Raw genomic sequence first — 25,291 nt, 5'->3', positions numbered from 1 at the left:
TGAAGTGCAGATTATTTTAATTATAGCTATAAGCGCATGTAAGGTGCAAGTTTCAGCCAGATAGTTTCCATTCTGATCTTTAGTTCTGTGGTGATGAAAATACTTGTGAGTGCCTCTGTCTAGCTGAAGAATTAAAAGCTGTCCTTTTTATGGCAGTCGGGACACTACTCACCCTAAGCAACAAAATCTCAAGATACACAAGGAAGAGTTATATACGTATCTCTATGAAGTAAGACATCATCAGCTTTCACATGTGCACTCTCTCTGCATGCTTTTCAACCAAAGCAGGTGAAGCTTTTGTCAGTGTACAGGAAAAAAAATAAATCCTATAACAGGGTTTTGCATTTACATAATTAATTACAAAGCGAACAAAAATGCGCTGCTTCTCTCCTAGAATTACCTATGTATATGATGAGGACAAATAAAAGGAGCAAACGGGGTGGAGGGAGATGTTTAGTGCACAACGCTATTGCTTTACAGACACACACACACACTCCCAGCCTGGTTTTCGGAAGACCTAACTTCTAATAGCTTTTCAGACATGCATGTGAGCTTGCAAAACACATTTGACAAAGTCTAGCAAGCGATCCTCCAAATTCTGGCAGATGCAAACTATATCATGTATTGACTTTACCCTTTCCACTGTACAATACTCACAATTACCGTGAACACTAAGATGAGACTATAATGTGTGTTAGTAACTAGATCACACATTTGTTCCCACAATGTATTAATTTTATTGTACCTGTTGACCTCTACTAGTGAAATGATGCAAGGATTAAGGCTTTAAACATCTTCAGTGGAAAGTGCTATTTTAACATCTGACGCATTTTGGCAGTTTCAAGTGCAGTAAAGTCAAGCTCCTCCAACCTCCAACCCTAACATGGTGTTTGACTGCCTCTCTTTATACCCTGGGTAGTTTTTATCCATGTAACTACTATTAAAACGACATGGAAAACCATACCTTTAAACTTCATATAATTGCTAGTTATTTCATACATATAAAAACCTGAACTACACAAAACTTTTCTTCATGTACCTGTTTGCATAGCTGTATTTGAAAGAAGTTTTGTATTCTTTTGTGTTCTTTAATCTATTGTTTAGAAAAACTGGTGTTTCATTTCACAGTTAAAAGAACTTAATTACTTTAATCCTGGAGACATGAAAGGCAAGGGAAGGAAAGAAAACATCTCTCTCATTTTAAACTGTTCTTCCACAAGCTAATTTGATAGTATAACTTGAAAGTACAGAAATCTGAAATCTGCTTCTGAGCATTTGAAACTTCACATCTTTTTACCTCTCTCTCAAGAGGTATTACTCAGGTTTAGTGTGACATTTTGAAATGTCACCATCCCTGTCTCAGAAACAGAAGTTTTAACACAGAATAGACACCTACCTGCTTTAATTCAGAAATCCATTCTGTGTTTGATGTGATACTCTAAGAACCTCTGTGCATACCCTTTCTCATCCTAAGGAAAGAAAAAAAAAAAAAATCACTTCAGGAATCTCTTTCCTGTTCAAATAAACAGGGACTGCTAAAATCAAGGCTTTTGGAAAGTGACTTTAGCCATTATTACTCTGATACAGCCACAAATTTTGAATAAAAAATATTTTTTTGGGGGAAACATTTTCCTCTAAAATGCACTTTTGCCATGTTAAGAAAATAACATTATTTTCTCAGTAGAGTAATTTTGTTTTTTCTGGAAAGCTGAAGTCGGAAAAAGTGGTAGTACTTGCCAGAGATCCACTCAATTTCACATTTCAGCCATTTCCAACACCAGACAATGGCACTGACGGGGGACCTCACGATCACTAACGTGGTTCTCTTTCTACCATAATCTGATAATCGTCGATATTAATATTAGACTTATACAAGTATGTAATCAGTTTTAACATCTACATATGGTAGCATATGAGTAAATACATTCTGTAAGCTAGTGCTAAATTTGCAAGCACACTAACATCTAGGTTCTTTGGAGAGTTTAAAATCATTACATGTCAAAATGTTCAGTTTGGAAAGTACCTATGAAAGGGATTAATCTATCCTTTTCTTGTCCAGTACCTTGATTTGCTAAATTATCACTGGCAAGCTGTGAAATTTGCTTAAAACATTCTCTAAAGTGAATAGTCATTTTTTAGCCTTAGAAGTCTTCTAAGAGTGTGTTAACACACTTGTAAAGCCAAGATGCAGATTTTCCTAAATATTGAAACTGAAAAAACACCAGCCATCACCAGTGCCATAAACATCACTGCCATAAACATAAACTCAGACATCATTCACCATATAAGGAAATTAAAAAAAAAAGGCCATAATTATTACACAGGATATAAATAATACTGGAAGTGATGATCAAGAGTCTTCATCAGCTGATAGGTATCTGGCTGTCAGAGCAAAACGTGCAGGAACACAGAACTGAAAGGACTTTCCCAGTCACTGAGTCCAATGACTGCTATCACAGGCAGCCAGCTCTCATCCTTTTTATAACTTAACCTTCATATCAGCTTGCTCCACAGCTCCCAAAACACTTAGTGAAGTAACTTAGTTTGAAGTAGTTCAATAGTTTTCCTTTCCCTACATTTATTAATGGCTAGTTCATACCGCATGTTCCTGTGCCTGATCTGTCCTCAAGAATTAGTATTTCTTCACATTCCTGCAAGATTTCCCAATCACACCAACACATATTTCCAGCAGTATTTCCATTTCTGCCACTAAGGCAGCACAGTCACAACAGCAGCCTGCATCTCTTATTTCCATACAGATGCAGTCAGAACCACCACCCCCCCCGATATTCCATAAGAGAACCACCACCCCTGAGGGGAAGCAATTCACCCCCTTCTCTGAATTTTCTGTACCTAATGGGAACCCGGGATTACACATGCTTTAGCAGCGTAACACACCATTGTACAAGCTCTACTCATTTCACAGCAGAAATTCTTCTCCTTAGTCCCTGTGCCTACTTTGGATATTCAGTTCAACATCTTCTCCTGTTCTCCATTTTTCAGGGTTACCAGGCCTTCAGATGTCAAGTTCACATTCTTCCCAGTAGTGGCAATGTCATCCGACTTTTTAGCAGTACAAATTTATTTTCTTTAGGATAGCCCTATTTTTTTTCCCCAAAGAATTAATGGAAATTAAAGTTAAAACAACCAATTTCTAGCTCCTAATGAAAAGGCATCGCCTTGTGTGCTGACTGACAGTGGGCTGAGGGACAGCCAGTGGTATCAAAGAAATAACTGGAAAATTAACTTTTTCTTCACTGAACACTCAAAAACGGAGGTAGCCATTGCAAAACTACATGAAATACAGTAAAGACAGCAACAAGCTCTGTGTTTTGCTCTTTTTTAAACTATAAACTTGAATTTAAACTTGCTTGCCAGATACACCTAAGTTCTAAATGCAGAGGACTGTGTGTGCATGTATTTGGCACTCAATAGCACTGAAATTAATTTAGTGAGCACTATGTTAGATTCTGACCAATTTAGACCAAATCTGTTTCTTCCAGAAGTTACAGCATTTTCAAGTGAAGAAAATATTTAAGCCATAATGCACCTTCTGTTGCTATTGTTATTCACACACTAAGTAAAAAAACCTACAAAAGTATGATTTAAATCAGGTAAAGCAAAGACGTCTCTTCATTTTTGTGACGATGTGCTTTTGTTTAGATACATCACCCAGTCGGCTCTTTAAGAAGCTCCTACTTATTAAGTATTAATTAAATGTTTTTGTCACTCAATGACAAAGATCCTTATTTAGCTGGAAATAAAGACAGACTCAGATGTTGTTTTATTTTTTAATAAAATTTAAATAGTTAAAATAAGAGGAAAGAGTATGTTTTAAAGCCAAGCTATTTCTTTGTTCCATGCTAGGCCTTAAAAGTTGGATTTACTAGCAAATACAGGGCATGAGAAGAGAGCTGTATACTTAAAATGCTGGTGTAGAATATATTTAAATAGCCAGTGACTTACTCCAGCTTACCTTAAAACAAAGGAAACACAACCTTTACAGTTTTTTAAATGTACTGCGTCTTATCCTGATTAATGGATAAATTATCCCTACAAAAGAATTATTATTTTTTTTAAAATATGAAGACTCTACAAAATACTTGCTTTACCCATTGGCAGGATTTCGAAACTCTCTACAATATTTAGATGTGTCTGCCTAAGAAAGTTTATAAATGCCAATCAAACACTGTAACAACAATTCCAAACAGAGCTGGAAATTAGAATAACTCAACCAAATCATTCCACTATAAGAATATTGTATTTCAATTCTGCATAAACACAGATCAGCATGGTTTGTTTTGTTTTAAAAATTCTTCATGACCCGCAGAATACAGCATAGGTTTATTTCACTATTACCTTTTCCCTTCCATTTCCTTAATGTTATTTCCTCATTTACATTTAAAACAAGACCTAATTTGTCTACTGACTTTTTCCGCCCTTAGGGCTTTTTTTAGCCTCAATTCTACCCTCACCCAAGGAGATCCTTCCCCTTTTGCTTCTTAAAGAGGTTTTTGTTTGTTTGATTGATTTTAATTTTCTTCTTTTTCAGATACAGGCAAGTATCTTACCATAAAGGCAGCACGGAAACCAAGCAGAAATGGAACAGCACTGGGAGTTACTGGGACATTTGCAAACCAAGACTTTGAGCAGGAACTTCAACAGCTACTATTTTGAAAGAAAAATGTCATGCTTTCTTTATATTGGGTAATATTTGATAATTTGTCTACCATAAATATAGTCTTGTGCCACAAACAGCCCACAAAGCAATATAGCACACAGTTTGATGAATTTAGCGTAACAAAAAAAATGGTAGAGTCCTAGTAGCAGCTGCAATGGTAACAAACATTTAAAAACAAAGGCGATCCAATAACCTAAAAATACATCTGCTAAACTAAGGTCAATGAGATTAGAAGCTTCCAAATTTCAGACTGATTGCTCAGGGACCACAGTAGAAAACTAAACTCAGATGTAAGGAAGTATTAGCTTGGAAAAGCCTCAGCTTTCCGAAATGCAAAATTATTAAAAAGCAATACATCTGTTCATCATTCTATGATTTAACTGTTTTCTAGTCTATGGGAATAAACAGCAGGATACAATCGTTTGCAACATCCGTTTACTTTTTCTTTTTAAACTTTTAAAACTAAATTAAGAAAATATTCTTACAGAAAAAAAAATTTAGATGAGCACAAAGAAATGCCTTGACAAATCCTGAGACAAATTATCCTACATCATTGCTAGTCTATGAAAACTGGTTTGAATAATAAACATACTGGAGTATTCAGTGACAGCATACAAATCAAAAGTATTTGTAAATTATTAAGCTGTGCATGTTTTTAAATGACAAAACATGCTCACGGATTTACTTTAAAATCTCTCACTGCTTGTTATCAAAGTTAAAAGATCATTTGCATACCAATACACATACTGTAAACATGAACTTCTCTTTAAGGAAAGATGGGTTTACAGTAATTTGATCTTTTACAAAAAGCTATTGGTAACTGAATCTCTCAGTGTCTAACTTTCTAGAAAATTAAACCAATGTTTCCACTCTCAAAGTTGAAACGCTACCGCTTTAAGAAACAGCCCTGTTTATTTGTTAATCAGAAATACAATCAAGTGGCATATTTCCATTTGCTCTTTGGCTGACAGTTTCAGCTTCATTATATTTTACAAGAAAACAGCAGACTTGCAGAGGTCCTGTAAATTCTTTCATATCGCAACCGATTTAATTACAGCGGTGAAGACAAGCAGCAGTGATGCAAAATAAGATCAGCCCAATTGCCCTTATCTGATGATAGGATCTCTCTTCCTGTTTGGCTTGCAGCAGTGAGGACTTCTTGTTTTGTTTCGGTTTTTTGTTGGGTTTTTTTTTTTCTGGTCAGGCTGCCTCTGTTAAGACTGACAGAAGCAAGAAGTTGACATGCCCTTATAATTCCAGCTTGAGAATGATCCTCATACCAATATAGCTGAGTTTCAATCAGTAGGTCGGGGAATGATACTAATGTGGAGAAAATTATCTGGATAGCTCATATGTTCGCTTAGCCACTGTATGGGTGTTTCCAGCATTGGCTCAATTCCATGAATCATCACTTGAGTCTTCTGCTCTCCATCTAATTCAAAGAAAAAGAGAAACCACTAGTATACCATTCAAAGGTCACAGAAAGATTAAATATTTACTTAATTTACGGTAGATTTAATTGGTCTTACAGAGTTTAACATTTAACAGAACGAAAAGCAGGAAATATTGGTATGGAGAAAGCTGAGATTTCTATCATCTAAACCAGAAACTGAGTTAAAATTAATTCCAAGAAAAAAATGGGTTAAAATGAAACTTAATGAAAGTGCCACTCTTCTTTATTAGTTGCAAGTTTTTTTTTCCTACAGTGATCACAGCTTGGTGTCAACACAGTTAAGGCATATCCATCTCGCCTGGCTATGAACCATATCAATTTTACACAGATCATGCTTAAGATGTTGAGCTTCCTAAAATGTACTAATAAAGCTGTATAATAATAAATACTGTGATCTCCTGAAAGAGCTGGACTACGTGTAATATGTCACACATACAATACATGTAATATTCCTGAAGCAATTTTGTTTTGCTAAGAATAATTTACTTCAGTCTCTAGCAATATTTCAGAGTTACTCAGAAGGCTGAGTTGGCACCAGCTTTTTCTCACTTAGTTTAATCTCTTGGAAAATTTAAGTTAGCAAATGATTCCCAGTACGACAAGAATATTTTCTAAGAATATTTCAATTCTTTTTATTTATACTTGTCCCGGAGGATCCAAGTACTTTGATCCTTTGATTCAAATGATGGGAACCAGCTAAAGCAACTGACATAACTGTCATGAAATGAACTAAAAAAACAAAAAATGGAAATTTATTTCAGAGCCTTGAGATGAGAAGAGGATCTGAAATATGCTCCAAATAATGGTTAGGGGAAAAAAAAGTAGGCAGTGACCTTTTACTGTTTTTATACTATACTCTGGCATTCTCACATGGACCTACCACAGTGAAATCCACATTCAGTGCTCAAAAATATCACTGCCTTCTCTAATTGGCATTTTATGCCCTGCTCAACTGTCTATATTACAGAACAAACCACCGTGCATCCCAAGAGTTGCATGGAAGAGAGCAGAATCTAGAAGCAAAGGTACCTTTATTGGCTCTTTCATTCAGCTACCCCAGTTGTAGGATAATTCCTATTTTATAACATAGATAAAAATCTCATTTGTTTGGCAACCAAATTATTTGACAGCTGCCTGAAGAAGTTTGTATTATAACCAGATATCTATGCCAGAATAGGCTAAATTAGACTAGGAAGAATCATCCTTGAATATGCTGCTGACTTTATGCTAGTAATAATTCTTTCTGCAGAAGCAGACAGTTATGTTTGCCTAAAATAAAGCATTATATATTAGTTACATGTATAGAATATGATACCATATGTAGGTAACAAATTCTTGATTAAATATATAAAGCTTGATTCTCTAAATTGCGTGGTATACACATTATCACACTAAATTAAGCATAAACAATTGCTGGTTTCTGGTTTTATTGCAGACAGGTCAGAAGAACGCAGCACATAATTTAAAAATAAACTTCTGGTACTTCCAACCAAACCACATATTTATTGGGCTGAAACATTACCAGTCAGATCGTCAAGAGTATAAACTCCAAAAGAAAAGATCTCAGAAACCAAAGTTTTTACACTGAGAAGTTAAGGAACATCTAAATATTTTTAATATTAAAGTAACTCCCAAATATATGTATTTAACACTTTCAAATTAAAATCTACTGATGGTATTCCATAAATTGGCCACAGAGTTGGTGACTTTTTTTACATTTCATAATATTATTTAATTTTTCAGTAACAACTAATTTGCATACACAGACAAATGGCAGAATGCTGTTTCGGCATTAGTACTGTGCTAGCCACCTATACATAGCTGACTCCTCTTAGCAAAAACTTGTACAAAAAATAGATTAAAAGCTTTAGAACCTCAGTATCATTTTCTTGTCCTTGGAAGAAAGGATTATAAATGCTAAACACTTTGTTTGGCTCTTCTTTTACTGTATGACATAACGTTTTGTATGTGTGTCCATGTGTGTACTAACTTGTTTAAAAACGAAATGCAGTTAATCTGGATGTCCCCATTCCCTGCTCCCTACCCAACTTTGTCCCTTTCTCATACAAATCTTTTATTCTGTTCCTCAAACTGAGCAAGTCTCAGAGGTCAATGAAGAATTTACAGTTTAATTAAAGTCTAAATCTCTGCATTAGCATTGTTTGTTCTTTAGTATTATCTCTGACAAAGCATCACTTCTCCTTAATTCCTCTTCCCCTTGAGGCTTGACTAAAGAGATCTTATCTACCAATCCTGTATTTACTGTAGCCTTCTTTCACAAAATCCATTGTTTTTACTTTAGCATTCTTCCCTCCTTTTGTTACTAGGGACCATAAACTCTCACTTAAGTCACATTTACCCAAACTTTCCTTAACTTTCATGCCTTCAGCAACTTCCCCATTTTGAATCACAGACAGAGTCTCTCTCCCATAGATGGCTCCTCCACTTTATGTACCAAAAAGTTGTCAACAGCAAATACACTAAAAAAATTACTGGAAAATATTCTTGTTTTCTCAACAGCTGTCTCATTTGCATCCACCATTACCATTACTGTGATCTGGGTTCTGGATGATTTGCTATCTATCATGAAAGCTTCATCCACCCGGTTTATAGACATAATAGATTTACATAATATTTTTCCTTCCATTACTGTTCATAGTCTTTAAGAGTTGTAGCTTATTTTGTATGCATTTTACCACACCAAGTGCTGTCCTCTTCTTCCCCACCCCATATTCTATAACAAAAGGTCTTTTTAGACTGACAAAATGCCTCTATGAAAGTGTATAGAAGTATAAAAGTATAAAACTGTATAAAAGTGTGTTGCCAAACACAACATATATTTAAATCAGTGGTGTAAGATATAAATGATTTAATTACAAAGAAGATTAATGCCCTTCTATGTCATTGGACCAGGCCTATAAAAATTAGGGCAAATAACTGCTCATCTGTAGTGCACGGGGTTCAGACCTGATAATATCATTACTGTCAATACCCATTTTACAATATTCAGTAATGTAGTAAAAAACCCAGAATTTCCTCAAAACCAAGAAGTTAAAATTTTCCAGTTACCTCACTGACTTCTTTTTCCTTTTAAAATCATGATAGGACTGAGTTACATGTTAGCTATTATATGACCTAAAGATGGTTTCTTTTACTTTGTTGCATATTAGTCTCAGGAAGAAGATGAAGTGGAAATATCAGAAAAATAAAAGCATGGCAATACATGTTTCGTAGGAAGTTTTTATAACGTGTGTACATAGTAACTATTCACTTAAAATGAGAGTATTTTTATATTACTGAAGTGATGCACAAATAATAAATACTGTTTTGGCATTCACAAAAAAAAGGCCTCAAAACCAATTAGGTCACTCTTATCAGAGTAGTTGTCCCAGGATTAAATGATTTTTCTTTGCTCTTCTTGTGGAAATCCATGAATACAGAAGGCACTATATCCCCCAAAAGTCACTAGTGGCAAGTGATAAGCACAGATTATAAAGCTTTTTGGTAAAACTTAACAATATTCTGTCTCCAGAAGGCAGATAGGTATGCTTACACATTGTGTACTGCGACATTTTTGAGACGTTTCAGATCACTTAATTTAGACACTAACTCTAAGGTTGCAACACTTAAAGTAGGTACCTGAGCCAAACTAATAAATCATACCATGTAAAGTCAGAAGAGTTTTCCAACTCTGTACAGAAAATGGAGAGAAACAGGCAGCTCTGAAATGAAGGGTTTAAGAAGAGGTCTGCTCCTCTATCATCTATAAGGTGTGTCAGTGTTCCAGATCAGGAAACCACCTTGATCTAGCCAAAGAAAGTATTGGCAAAGGACTCTTTTGCAGATAGGCATCTGCTGGAAGGAAGCAAGAGATAGTGGCTGTTGCATCTCAACAGAGCCCTTAAGGCAGTGGCTCAAAGCCCTCCTCAACCTGAGGCAGCTTGAGTCCACTCTCCCTTCCTTAAGCAGAATGCCCTAACTACTACAGTATTTATTGTTGCTAATCCCAGGCTTCCTCCAAAACCCCTCCATTTCCAAGAATCAGTGAGACACAGAGAAAGAACGAGAAAATCTGTAGTAGAAGGTAGGAAGATGTGCAATGTCATGGTATCACATTCTAAGTTTTGCTTGCAAAGTAAACCACTCAATATTAGGAAACAAAAGAATTTAATTAGCTTATTCAGCATCAATTCAGATTGTTACACATACCCCTGATGCAGTTTAAACACATTTTTCTACTGAGCTATCTTTTTATTTAGAAAGGAAGAATTAAACATGGAGGAAAAGATAGGTACTTGAAGCTATCTCAAAACCAAACAGCAGAACAGTGAGAAGGGCCTACTTCTGGCAAAGGTACGTGTTTCAGCCATTTTTCACTAGGATTAGCACCACAATGCTCACCAATGCTGCAGCTACATACTCTCACCTACACAAGATCAGCTTCTCTAGCCAGACTGCATTTCTGATGTACCACTTAAAATTCTTTAGTGGGATGAAATACCTCCCTTCTGATTTGTGGCCTCTAGCAATCACCTGTCAGGGCAATTTAGCTGGCTTAAATTCTTTCACTGACAGACAATACAAGATATTCAGGATTTAGCAAAAATGTCCCTGGAGTACTTCAATTAGAATCCTCTTCATGCAAGTCCTTTGCATAGCAAGTCCCAGAACCTGCCTGTAGTCACCAAAATGGACAACACAGAAACCACAGCTTCTTACTCAGGGCAGCGCCACTTACAAAATTGGCTTTAAAACCCTGAAAAGGGAAATAGAACCCTGTGCTCCAAACTAGGAGCAAATAATGTGCTTCTTGCTTCGTACAAGGCCACAGAACTATGTTGGACAAGGACACTGAAAAGCGTAAGGAGTAAATATAACCAATGGAAGTGTCATGCAGTTGCAGCCTTATGAATAACGTAACAGAACTAGTTTCCAGCTTTTTCAGCTGTGAAGTGGGCCATAAACATTTGCTTGCTTATCTTCAGAATACATGATGTGTTCTGGATTAGATGATACTAAGATATTCCTGACAATAAGTTATACCACACTGTAGGAAAATTCATCTTGGGTCAGTGTTACATGGAGCAGAGTTCTCTTTTTGTGGCCGCTTTCCTTTCCACATCTCCTGCTCCTCGGATTATCAGGCAGGAGAACAGGCCTTTAGGCGCATGTACCTTGAAGCAGCCAGAGCACTCCTTGACAGCGTGTGCTCAGCAGCTAGTGCCTTGGACATCTCTGAATCTGAAGAGACACACCAACATCTTCACTGGGAAGATTTTCATCTACCTCTTTAGGATCTCTTAGGAAACTACTTACAGATACATAGCTTTCAGTAATGTGCCTCATGTGTAGATGCAACCACTAAGTTTGTTACTGACAGATATTGCTGCCTCAATTTTTAAAACCTAAAGCCAAAGCTGGGTGAAGCTAAGTCCCTGGTGAGCAAAGGTGAAAATTTCCTTCCTGAAAGCTAGACTTCTGGTCTAGCACAGAGGATCGCATATGAAACTATGTGCAATTATTTACAGAAGACTACACTATATTAGCAAGCAAATTCAAAGACTATGTTCTAACCTGTAACCACAGGTGGTAAGAAAGAACTGGACAGTGGTTCAGGTTATCCTTCCCCTCTCTAGGCACCTCAGGTTGGATATTCTAGGACATACAGAGAAGAGACAGCCCCAGACAAGCCTCATGGTCTAAAGAAGTAGTACTCCAGTGGCTTCTGCACCAGTAGCAGAATAAATAAATATATATAAATAAACAAGCACTTGATGAATGTACTTCACTTTTTGCACTTTTAAGTATGTAACATCTCTAAAAAACCCAAAACCTTAATATTGTCAGTAACGGTTCAATTTGATACAGGCATCTTTTCAACTGCTAGTGCTGAAACTGCCCAATAGCATCTAGCTCTTCAACAGCAAGCTGTCCAAAACTGAGAACAGCTCCAATGTCTGATATTAAAAGTGACAATGACCGGATACCATTTACAACAAAACAAGCTACACAATTATTTTCATTGCGTGTGCTACAAAAATCACATGTGCTTGTAAAATATCCATAAACTTCAAAAAAATTAAAGTAAGGGGTATTTATGAACATTTTCACATCACTTCTGTAATATTTACTTTAGCCAGATACCAGATCTTTTTTAATTTATGGCAAAATATTTCTTTGCTCAGTGAGCAAGCTTAGCTACAGAATTAATTCAACCCATCTATAAATCAAATATTCACACTTTGCTTAAGTATTTTTTTTTTTTAATATTAGAAGTTAAAATGTTATTTCAGGCTTTTCCATTCATAAACTCAAATCTAACTGGAACATTTCTGCAATCAGTTTCTGGCATGTGTATGTGTAATAGCGACCAAAGTACAGAAATATGGCAAGATGTTCCGATTCCACAGTAATGATCATCTCAATATAAAGGTCTCAAATAGAAAAACAAACTTGTATTTTAAACAAATCTTACCTACTTAGCCAAGTACTAACAGGCGCTCAATACCTACGCAATTTTATGGGAAGCGCATACAAAAGAAGTTGAGCTAGGCCAAATCTCTTGGCCAAATGATCACTTGCTCTTTGAATGAACCCAGCACAAGTACTTCAGACAGTGAAAACTTAAGCTGTCTTTACTGATATCAAATACTTCATATTTAAGAATTATAGCTTCAAGGTCTAAGGTTACTACACATTCTGTTGAGCAGGGGTTTTTTTTTAGTTAAATTTTTTAAAATAGGAATAAAATCTTAGTCTGAGTTTTCAGAAGCTTCACACTAGCCTATTTCAGCCACCATATCCCAGGCTTTTCTTACTTTTCCATGAATTCCACCCTATTGCAAAAAGGGCCCTGCTCGTCACAGTAGTAGGCTCCACTGCTAGTAGTGACTCATTTTCCGTTGCAATGCTAACATACTTTTCGCCTCACTTTAATCGCACATAAACTACGAAAAATCCTTATTCCCTTCCTCTCTCCTAATTTGGAATAACTATCAGTTTAAACAGAAACACAGATGATATATTGGATCACAATCAGCAAAATATGCTGTTTAGTATCCTGACCAAAAGCAAGAACACACAAAAAATTCTGCAAATCCGACTCTAAAATAGCCTAGCCACAACAAAAGGTTCCTCTGACCTCAAAAATGTAGAGGCTGCTATGTGACACGAAAGCACAGGATTGACTTTTCCTTCCTGCCTACATATTCCACCAGCCCTGGGGAAAGCCACTGATGCTGATTTCAGGTGAAGAACTTGCACACAGAAATACGTGGTCAGTGCATCATTCAGAACAAGTCTTTTTCCTCAAAATGATTCTGTATCTGGAATAATCATTGTTCCAAACACAGGATGTGGTTTGGAGAAAAAGAACTTCAGTTCCAGGATATAATCCAACTGCCCAATATGAACATAAATAAAGAATCAGGTAGATCTGGTTAACTAGCAGAAACAAGAGACTACCTCTCATTTTAACCATTGGTAGTAATGAGTTCAATTGCTCAGACTGAAGGTCACTGTTTTCTTAAATATATGTTCTCAGCTCTGGATATTCTCGATATCTACACAGATATCCCAGAGCATTTTTAACTATGGCAAGTTCCTGGCCCCAAAGACAACTAATGGTAAATAAAATCCACAACTTTGTATTTTGTTTAAAAATCTATTTTAAAAGGAATGTTAATTTTTAATAGGTTTACTAAACAATTCTTTACAGATAACAGAACAAGAGTGCTTAACCTATCTTTTCTAACTAATTTTGATTTTTAAAATTCTTCTCCAAAATAAACAGTTCAAAACATCAGTCTCTCTCTATCCTAGAGTGTTTTGTCATTCATATTAAGTGTCTCAATTTCACCCTTACAGCACCTTGATGTCATCTTACCGGAGCTCCTCACAAGAACTGCTGCTTTTTAGTCCAAAATGCTATGACAGAACTAGACCTGCACCAACCTTAGTGAACTCTGTTCTTGCAGAGTACTTGACTACAAAAGGCAAGTATCTCAAATATTCCTCCATTGCGACACTGTCATGAAGTCCATCTCCACTGATTTAGCTTTAATTACTGCTGTATTTCTTTACACGGCTTTGACACAGGCCAGTTGGCTGATCTCTGCATGATCTTCTCATGGCATAAACATCTCCTACTTCAGTTTAGATGTTTGTGACTTAAAGGAGAGGAAAAAAGTTTCTTTGTCACAGTTCTTAGTATGACTAGATTTCCTGGATTACATTCCAGCACAGTCCTAGCTTTCTCTATCCCCAAAATGAAAGTAGATGAATATGCAGCATTACCATCTTACATTAAGTATCATTAAATACTGAGAACAAATCAAATACTTGGCATCACCCCTATTCATCATTTTCTTCTCCATGCAAATTTTCCTCTCTCATTATTTCCCGTCATCTTCTACCTCAAGTCTATCCTCAGGTTAGATAGCCACATTTCTGAAACATTACAAAAATTTTGGATTAAATTAATCACCACAAGCAAAAGTTTATTACACTTTGGAGCAGCTTATGAGAACTTGGGTTACACTTCTAACCTCATAGCAGCCAGAAAGTATGTAAACAAACTAGAAAACTTTTTTCTGTTCCAGTGAATTTGGCCTCAAACATCAGTAAGTCCAGGTTGCCTGAGCAGACTATTTTTAACAATTCTCCATGCAGTCCAAAACAGTTAACACTGACAGTAATGCCATCTAAGACAACCAAGGGGATTTTTCCTTCTGTAATAGAGTTCATGCAGCCCAATGAAAAAGCAAACAGTGGATAGAAATGAAAGCTTTACTTCACTAAACTTTGTGGGTTGTTTGGTTTTTTTTTTTAATTTTCGTTCTTGTATATTTAATAGAAGCTTTTTAATGGGGTTGTTGTAATAAGTCCCAAACTCATTTATGACAGAACCCCAAAATACTTTCCTTAAACATCTAACATTTTAGTAGTTAAAAGGTTTTAGAAGACCTTACAATTACTGACCCTGAGATGCTTCCCATCAAACATCTAGTTTCAGGCAGGAAAAAAAAAAAAAAAAAGAAAGAAATTTTATAAGATGAAACTCCCAGGAAACATTCTTATACCCCTTCTTCCTTAGCATCAGTGTCTTAGCCTCAGCCCTGAACCAGCAATAAACCTGTGCTAGTTTATAAAACACTGAGGTTCGCAACTGAAGCTTATAAAACAATCTTCTGCAATACATTTAAGTTTGGCTATGCACATGTGAAGAAAGTGGCAAAGTTAATGCATATCATGCTGCTGTTCCATGTAACAAGCAAGAACACAATACATTTATATATACACACGGAACAAGCAAGGTGTGCATTAAAGGATAAGCACTTGAAAGCATGACAAATTGAGCCCAACTCATCTATGATATGTTTTCCACTGTGGAGGGAGAGCTGAAACACTTTTAGGAGTTGTGTAGCTTTTTTAAACAGCAGGCATCTTCACTTACAATAAGTTAACCCTTTCATGCACCATGCTCTTAATTAGATTTGAAGTTTCCCTTCCCTCTAAACTGTGTACAACTGACCTTCAGAAATTAAGGCTATCCCTGTATACAGTTAGGGAGCTAAATGTGATCAATATGGTTCTTGAAAAAACCCTGAAACATTTGATAAAGATTTTTCTCTAAAAAGACTGGTATAAAGCAAATCAATTTGCTGTAAAAGACCTTTTGTTGCTAATAGTTTGTGAGAACTTTTATAATGTCATTGTTTTCAAAATACTGTTACACCAAACAATTAAATAGCAAATTCTTTATACAATCATATTATATATTCCCTATGCATATGCACATTCATACACTTTTAAAGTTTTTTAATGGCATTCTTGAACTTTCAACCTCTATTTTACTTCATTTTCAAGTTACTATAATTCACATCATGCCTGCAAATATTCTTCGATTCTAGTGGCCGTCCATCTTTTATAATGAACTTTTCAGCTAATTAAACGATGAACTATTCCTAGCAAAGCAATGCAAAGGATTACTGTTGCTGCAAAATCATTGTCAATACAGAAAAAACGAGCACATTTATTTCTTCTCATCAAGCCATAATGCTAATTGTTAGTTTATCTGTCCAGTTTAATAAATCAAATTCAAAAGTGGACATTAGGACATAATTACAGTTTAAAAACATTTGCCTGAAAAGTGATAAGCGATATATACAGATCAAAGGCTTAATGGTTGCTATTTCATGTTTTGTACCTTCCCCCATTTAACCGGAGAAAAATAAACTGGTTTTGCCTTTTTTAAAATTCTACTTCCAGCAATATTATTATGGTATTTTTCAAAGTAAACAACTTCACAAGCAGACTATACATGAAAATGGTGATGAGCTATTCAATTAACCCCAAAGTATGGACAGTTTTGTTCCATGTCTGACAAATTCTTCAACCTCTGCTAAGTTGATCAGTAAAAACTCGGCTAATTGAATCCATCGATGTGAAAAACCACAGGCTCAAGTCTGTACTGCATACATCAAGCTGAAGGATTTCTGCTCCACCATGGCGGTAATAGTCAGTGGAGTCAGGTCAAAGAGGGTTAAAGTGAGTCAGGATATAGCCAAAGGAATACATCAAACACTGATTTTAAAAGGGCAATTAATCTTAGACAGAAATGCTTCCTGGGGAATGAGATCTCAATCTTAAGAGCACACTACATGATGTAGCAGTAAAAATGTACATATACAAGCTTAGAGAGCTTTCATCCTGTGATCACAAACAGAAGGGGAGTGCTGTTTATCAGAGAAATACAAACCCTTGCTAAAATACTTACATTAGCTTCTTCCGGGCCCTTACTCACTGAAAAAGAAATTCTTTAATGAGCAGGCAATAGAGTTTGCACACATGAAATATCTTTTTCTGCACATGTACTGTAAGTTCTTTAGAACAGCTAGTAGATAAAAGTATTTAAGAGATCTCTACCACAGTAAAATTAAAGAATTTAGTCTTGAAAAATTCAGGAAAGAGTGGATAAAGGAGTAATGGAATACCTGAAGGGCTCTTTACACTGAACAGTAACTTAAAAAAAAACCCAAACAAACCCTAAATAACACCCCCCTCCCCAAAACAGCTACCTGTTCACAGTTAAGATTGGAAATGAATTTTTATCAAAAGTTCATTTTAATTTTTCAATTTCAAAATATCAAGAGTTAGCTTCAAAGCTGATAGATTATCATATAATCTTTAAAGAGAGTTTGACTAGTAACTCAACTATTTTTTTAATTTTAGATTTCAGAAAGTATTTTTCCACTTTACAGCAGAAAAGTAGATCCATAAAACTTGTAACACATACATACAGTGTTTGCAAACAGAATTTGCTAAGTTAGTATCATTCATTAGTTAGCAATATTACTAGGAATCATTAGATATGTGGACAAAACACTGCAGGTACATAGCTCTGAAATGAGTTACAGCTAATTTTGCTGCATTGGTTTGCAATTTTAAAGACAGCTGGCTTTACAACCACCCTTCCATCTGAGGATACTGATCCCCAACATCACAAGTGGCAGAATGGCATCTATTTGTGTATCTGGTCCATACATCTGGCTTCTTTGCTTAAATTGCCAGTGAGTAACGGTTTGCATTAAGATACTGGACTTAGTGAAGTTTCCCAAAGTGTAGACAGCCGCTGCATTTTGCCATTGTAAGTGTGGTGATGATACCATCAGGAAAAAGGGCAAGGAGCACAAGAGGCATTCAGGTCTTTAATGACTATAGCACTTCTGTGCACATGCCAAGCCACTGCATAAGACTTTGGCTTTGACAAAAGGAAAAGTTTTACCTCTATTTTCTTACAAATATTCTCCAAATTGCTACACGTGCCAAATAAGATCGAAAGTACAATTTATCCACTGAATGTGAAGTTATCAAAATCTCCAATTAAAACAAGGTATTAAAGAAGGGGACAGCTGAATCCTTAAAGAAGAGAGTAGGACACAGTAAATAGTGTTTATTAGTGTATTACTCTGCTTTACATTATTGGTAAGGCTGCTACTTTTCTCCTAATTATTTTTTGCAGGTCCTTTAGTTCTGCAGGTTCTCTTCTTTTTAGCCCTGTAAGATGTTTATCTCCTGGGAAAATCAGGTTATACCTATATGCATCGAGGCAAAATAGAACAAGACTGCAAGAGAGAAACAAGGAAGATGGGAATTACTTTACTCACACCACCCCCAACCACTCCCCCCAAAAATACAGTACATATACCTAATTTAAAGGTATAGATGTAGCTCATAAAATGGACCAGAACCCACTCTCTGGACCTCAGGGCAAGTGCCAGAGAACAGCTCATGCCTATTCAGCTAAATTATCTCCCCCTCCATATTGCTTACTGAGAATAGTCGCCAGACTGTTACTCCATGAACACTGCTCAAATTTTCTGAGCGAGTATTATTGGCCTAGATCAAAATTATGCCAGAGAACTGATAATAGTCATACAGCACAAACAACACATGTTCTAGCCCACTTTTGTTTACTAGTATAAATAAAACCACTGACACCACAATATCTAAATCTGGTTGTGCACTGCAGTGTTCTGGTTGAGAACTTCACATTGCAAGCCTTCACAGAGGTTTACTGCTGTCCCCTGAAAGCTTTGGTAGACCCACCAAAGTCTCCAGTTACACTTGCACCAGTTACAGCACTAAAGGCAGCAGTGATTATACAGCATATGAATGTTAGCAGGATGATGACCACTACTGAAAAAAAGAATTGTGGAGCATTCTCACATTTTCTATGAAACTAACTGTAAAAAATATCCTGTAAGTCTATATACTTTGTGTACTTTAGCTGTTGCTGACATGCTTGTTTCTGTGAGCAAGTATATATGAGAAACTAGAAGAAAGGTTTGTTTTGGGTTTTTTTCCTGAGAAGTTTTTGATGGCTCAGTCATACTGAATGACCTCTGTGATCTCCTTGAGGGTAAGACAGACTGATTTAGATCAGGATTCAAAAAAATCTAATTCTTAACTCTGCTACTGACCTCAGTGTGACCAGGTGCAAGCCACATCACCCCTCTGTGCCTCTAATTTCTCCTTCCTTTATGTCTCTCTTCACTCATCTTTTGTCTAAGTGATAAATTCTGTGAGAACACACTGCAATGTCTGTACAGTGCATAAAGAACCCGTGGTCTCCTCCTAAAACACAAAAAATATTCCTTTTAAAACTGAAAATTCACCACAACCAAAACATTTTGTCAAGATGCTTTGATTCCAACAGTTTTCCTACAACTCATATGCATGGTATATTACTGACAGAAAACTTGCGTGCAATTTCTAGTAATTTCCACAATCTTTTCTTGACTACCTAGATTTTCAGATCCACACCATTCCCTCAGGGATTTGGGGGTAAGATGCTGATGCTCCCAGGAAGTGCAGCTCCACTGCAGCCCATAAAACAGACTGCTCTAGGATGAAAAATCCAACCTCTCTCTGCACAGAATTTTAGAAGTGCTGGCTTGTGATTCCCAAACAGAATAAACTAGGTTTTGAAAAAGTTATTTTGCTCTGTGGAGGATTCTACTTTCTCCATTTCATACTACTACTACTGTTAATAATAGACTTAAACTTTGTTGTGCCTGAATAAAGTCATTGGCCTTCTAACAAATTTAAAGAGAATAGTCTGGAGTCTGATACTAATAAAACTTATTGGGTGGCCGACAGAACAAATTTAGCTGAAGCTGAACAAATTTCCAAAGGCTTGTCCGAGAAACAGGATTATTTCCCTATTTGCTGTACTTCTTCCTACATTCTACCCTTTTGAATATGCATGCATGTGCATGCTCAGAAACCACTTTTAAGTCACAAAGAAAAAGCATATTACTCATGTGATATTAGGAAAGTTGCTGGATGGAAGAGGGAAGACTAGACTAGAATATTTCAGTTGGAAGGGACCTACAATGATGATCTAGTTCAACTGCCTGACCACTTCAGGGCCGACCAAAAGCTAAAGCATGGTAAGGGCATTGTCCAAATGCCTCTTAAACACTGACAGGCTTGGGACATCAACCACCTCTCTAGGAAGCCTGTTCCGGTGTTTGACCACCTTCTTGGTGAAGAAATGCTTCCTAACATCAAGTCTAAACCGCCCCGGTGCAACTTTGAGCCGTTCCCACACATTCTATCACTGGATACCAGGGAGAAGAGACCAGCACCTCCTTCTCCACTTCCCCTCCTCAGGAAGCTGTAGAGAGCAATGAAGTCACCCCTCAAGCTCCTTTTCTCCCAACTAAAACCCAAAGTTCTTAGCTGCTCCTCACAGGACATTCCTTCCAGCTTTGTCACCAGCTTTGTTGCCCTCCTCTGGATGTATTCGAGTACCTTAACATCCTTCTTAAATTGTGGGGCCCAGAACTGCACACAGTGTTCAACGTGAGGCTGCACCAATGCTGAATACAGTGGGATAATCACCTCTTTTGCCCGGCAGGTTATACCCCAGGACGCGGTTTGCCCTCTTCACTGCCAGGGCACACTGCTGACTCAGATTGAGCCTGCTGTCAACCAGCAAACCCAGATCCCTTTCTACAGGGCTGCTTTCCAGACACTGCTTTCCCAATTGATACTTGTGCCCGGCATTACTCCGTCCTAGGTGCAGAGTCCAGCATTTGGACTTGTTAAATTTCATACCATTTGCCACTAGGAGAGGGGCAGAGGGCTCACATGCTACCGAACAAATAATCCTTGTATAGTCAATTGAGGTAAAGTTGGAGCAATCCTTAAAACCAAGTTATACCTGCTGTTTCCTGAGAAATTCTGTGCAGAATGATCACAACCGGCCCCAGATGCCCACCATGTTTTTTCTTCTCTTTTGAGAGCAAGCAAGCCAGAACATTCTGCATACACAGAAGCCCTCTCTGATTATACAAAGAGCTTGTTTAGAAATGAAGATGGCTAACAAGAAGCCATATAAACAGCACAGCTGCCACACTATTAACTCTCAGATATTTGCACCTTTCTGTACAGTGATGACAAATTAATTCTGTATTAATTAATTCTGTAGTCATGACTATTGATTCTACAATCTCAAGCCAACCTCTGGACTTCCACCCCTTTTGATCAAAAAGAACTACTAAATCAAAAGGCATCCAATTTTAACACAGAATAAAATAACCCTTCTGCTTCAACTTCGAAAAAAAAAAAAAGCAAGTGGGGCAGGTAGGTGTGTGTGGGTGTAAAAAAAAAATAAATAAAAAAAATCAGAAGTCAGACAGATGAAAGGCAGATGGAGAAGGATAATCCAAGCAGATGGCCTGATTAGGAAAAGATAACAGGCACAAATAATGACTCACACCAGAAAGAAGACGTACATGATGACCTCCTCTAACATGGAGAGCACCATTGAGTCAAGGACACAAGGAGGGTGGAATAGCTTAAATAGTGGTCTGAAGTTCAATTCTGACCTGCAAGATGACTCTCACAGTAGAGGAGACAGTTGACTAGAATTCATATCACTGGTGAGCTTTTAATCATCTTTCAGTATGCCTGCACACTACAAGACCTCTAACCCTTCACAATACTGTCATATCCATGTGGGACGAGAAGTGTGGCTAATAAACCGCCTAAAACTGACCAGGGCTAGTTATATTTCTAAATTTAGGTGGCCTGGAAAAGTATTTCAACAGTGTACCTCCACAGCACTGAAAAGCAGAGACCAGCCTGCAGAGCGCACAAGCAGTCAGACTTACTAGCTAGACATGGGGAGCAAAAAAATTCCTAAGTTTGCTCACCACCGGAGCAGCAAGGACTGGGATGGTGCTGTGCTGCTCCCCTCCGTGCTGTGCACGTCCCACAGTAAACCCCAGGTCCAGCTAATTCTGACCTCGGACAGAGCAAGCGCAGTTATATTTCATGTCAATCCAAAGACATTCACACTCCATACATTTACCTCCTTCTATTGCACTATTTGTCACTTGCATCAAAATTAGGATCTACAGGACAAATCTAATCTAAATTCAATTTTCTGTTTGATTAATTTACTGGAAGTCAATGCTTAGAAAACTGAGGAAGAAGAAAAACAATTAATATGTAGTCTCTCATACAATATACATTAAAAAAAGCTGAGAGTTAATTGAAAACAGTTGATTCCTAATTTTACAAAATCATTCAGTACAGCAAGTCTTAAGAGAAAAATCCTGGAAGTCTTTTTGATCCTTGTTTTATTTCTGAAAGAACTAATGACACTGCTGTAGAAAGAGGTCAGTTCACACAGCTTTTCTGAATGAACAACAATGCTGTGAAAACTGGGATTGATTGATAGCCTACTGTTTGCGTCATTATGTCCAAATGTTTACCATTTGTGTCTTCAAGGAAGCATGAGACAAAAAAAATCAAAACAAGTTTTATGAAGACTTCAACAACCCTGGCAAATTAAAATTGCATCCAGAATTGTTTAGACATGATAGCAGTGGAAGAAAACCGTTTCCTTCTGCATTATACAATTTTTATCTTTGCATTATGCACAACATCTTAAATTTCTGGTGTGGAAGAGGAAAGAAGTCTTTCCCTCCCCCAGAACAACTCTGTTTTCTATCATTTTAACCCTTTGCCTCTTCAAAGCATTCTGTTGAACTCAACACTGTTTCCTCTTGCAGTTGTTGCTCTGTAGTTATGTAAGATCATACTGTGTTCATCCCCTTCTCCTAATAAGATGAGTCACCATTTCTAAATGAACTGTTTACAATATTAGGATGTTCTTTTACAGGAACCTCAAAATGTCTACTAAACATTTTTTTTTTTATTGCTGTGAATTACTCACATGGTTTTTTTCAAATTTGATAAACTCTGAAGTTCAGAACTGATATCAATATTTCTGGAAACAAAAGCCCCTTAATTGGCAACAGGAACACCTATCATCAGATGCATAAAACCGTGGGGAAATGCAGCGAGACCTCTATAGCAGCAACAGATGGATAACACTTAATTTTATTTTTCTGTCATAAACGACATTGTTGCTGTAAGCAGGTAGCCTATTCTACCTAATCTCAGTAAGACAGAGGTTATTAGACAGTAGGGAAAATAGCCACGGTGCTATCTCCTTCAGGCACAGATAATTAATTTTGTTATTCAGCAGTTTTGGGAAAAATACCCGTAAGTAATGTGTTCTACCATATCAGCTATGTGACCTTATGCTATATTTGCAGGCAACAACATGGTCTTAACATCTTCTCTTCCTTACCTGCATAGAAACTATAACTATGCAGTCTAAGAGACTACAGGCAATATCAAGCTTCAGCTTAGCCTGTTCCTCCATAATACACTAAATCTTCTCACAAATAGTAATAACTTTCAAGTTTTTTAAAAGACTACCTAATTTTCTGGAACTACTGCTGACAATTTCACTTTACCACACAAGAACTATCCAATTAAAGGATCAACTTTTGTCTGTGCAAATGGCATCCACAAGCATAGGAAAAAAGATCAGACAATGAGTTTACAAGCTGTAACATGAAAAATCAGAATAATCTGATTCTAACCCTGAAGTCCTCATGAATGGGTGTTTCATATTAAAATAAAAAAAGACATCTGTCATGAGCTTAGATTCAAAACTACATGATGCACAGTCTACGAGAAGTAAAACTAAGACTTTGGACAGTTGGCTGGAAAGGATCTTTGTGCAATTTCAGGAGTGTAAAATGGTGAACGAAAAGGAGGACACTGGACAATTTTATTCTGGACTTCCCTGAGTAACCAGGACATTAGTCTTCTTGGAGGACATCTGAAAACCAAGAGGTTTAAACTGGGAAATGGAACAATGTTGATAGAGAGACATGGTCCCTAGGTATCTACAGATCTTAGATTTTTGTATCCAATGGTACAAAAAATTGTTGGAAAACTCAAGGAAACTGAAGTAGAAGTATAGATAATGGAACACCACAGGACAAAAGGATGGAAACCAAGAAGAAAGAACTAAAGCAGAAGTGACAAAGACTAACCACCTCCCTGAAGATCTAGATCTATTTCTATTAGAAAATCAGCTAAGGCTTGAAAAACTACAAAAATACTTATACAAATTATGGTAAGCTTAGTCAAAGAAGTAGAAGAGCCAATTTTAAAGGATGCAACAGTAGATATTAACAGAGTAACAACGGACAGCAAGAGTTACGTATGACTAGAATAGAGGTATTGAAGGAACACGATGCAGGAAAATGAAAGGAAACAGCTGTAGAGCCATTGACATGAAAGAAAATAAGATGGGTCAACACAAGTTAAAAAAAAGAACTGAAAATTAAGTGCCACTCTTCCATGATGCTGGGATCAAGATCAGAAATAATTAAACATTGCCCAAAACCTAAATGACCAGCTTGCCTCGGTTTTAAGTATGAGCAACTAGGGAGAAACAAATGTAAAAACAAAACCAAACATACCCCCCCCCCAACAGGATATGATCACAACGGAGAACTAAACACAGTTTAATATCCTCAAATCGCAGAACTTGCAAAGTTTTACTTTAAAAGACTGATATCTGAAATGAAATTGCACATCTTCTAGTAAGCATTCCCAGTAGCTCTAGGAGGTCAGGAATAGTAGTCCATGAACGGCAAGTTAAGCATTATCTATACAACCACAGAACTCCCAAGTTCAATTTCAACTGTATGCAGCCTTTAGATGAATTTAAGTAAATAATAATTATGGAAATACAGTAAATAAAAATTGTACTAAGTCATAGCATAGATTTACCCATAGTAAATTTTTACATTGAGGTGTATTTCTTTCATTTATGAACTGTTGTGTAACTGATAAATTACAATTTATTATTGCAATAACTAAAAACCAAAATAATAAGATGCCTTAAAGAGAGATTACAGTAGGATGCAATACAGAGGAAGAGGAAGTGATTACTGGATTAGTTTGTGTTTGAGAATATTAATTTTAAATATTTATTAAACAAGACAAGTAGGACTTCACTGCTTCCCAAACTTCTTGTCAACACAGAGGATCAGAACCAAGGAAAAAAAGTTGAAACAAGTTAAATGCATCAATATTAAACACAAGGTGATGCACTTCCTATGATGACTTGGTCTTACTATTTCTGTTGCCACGTAACCACAATCACTGCCTGTGAAGCAGCTAAATAGGCACACCAAGGAGAAAGAAAAACTACTCAACTAATGAGAAAATACCTGATTTAACACATTTGCTGTCTAAATAGTCATTTAGAC

General features: G+C 36.7%; 1 protein-coding gene across 1 annotated transcript in view; it reads right to left on the bottom strand.

The window, feature by feature from the left end:
- Nucleotides 1–3,847: 3,847 nt before the first annotated feature.
- Nucleotides 3,848–25,291, bottom strand: part of ATG5 (autophagy related 5) — an 86,860-nt gene continuing 65,416 nt past the window's right edge. Inside the window, exon 8 of the mRNA XM_059834135.1 lies at nt 3,848–6,113. Within this exon, the coding sequence (XP_059690118.1) occupies nt 5,977–6,113 (137 nt within the window). The 3' untranslated portion in view covers nt 3,848–5,976. The remainder of the gene's footprint in view (nt 6,114–25,291) is intronic.

Source organism: Gavia stellata, chromosome 2 (genome assembly GCF_030936135.1).
Source record: "Gavia stellata isolate bGavSte3 chromosome 2, bGavSte3.hap2, whole genome shotgun sequence".
NCBI classification, from domain to species: Eukaryota; Metazoa; Chordata; class Aves; order Gaviiformes; family Gaviidae; genus Gavia; species Gavia stellata.
The sequence above is the reverse complement of the archived record's forward strand: the minus strand, read 5'-3'. Positions and strand labels throughout refer to the sequence as shown.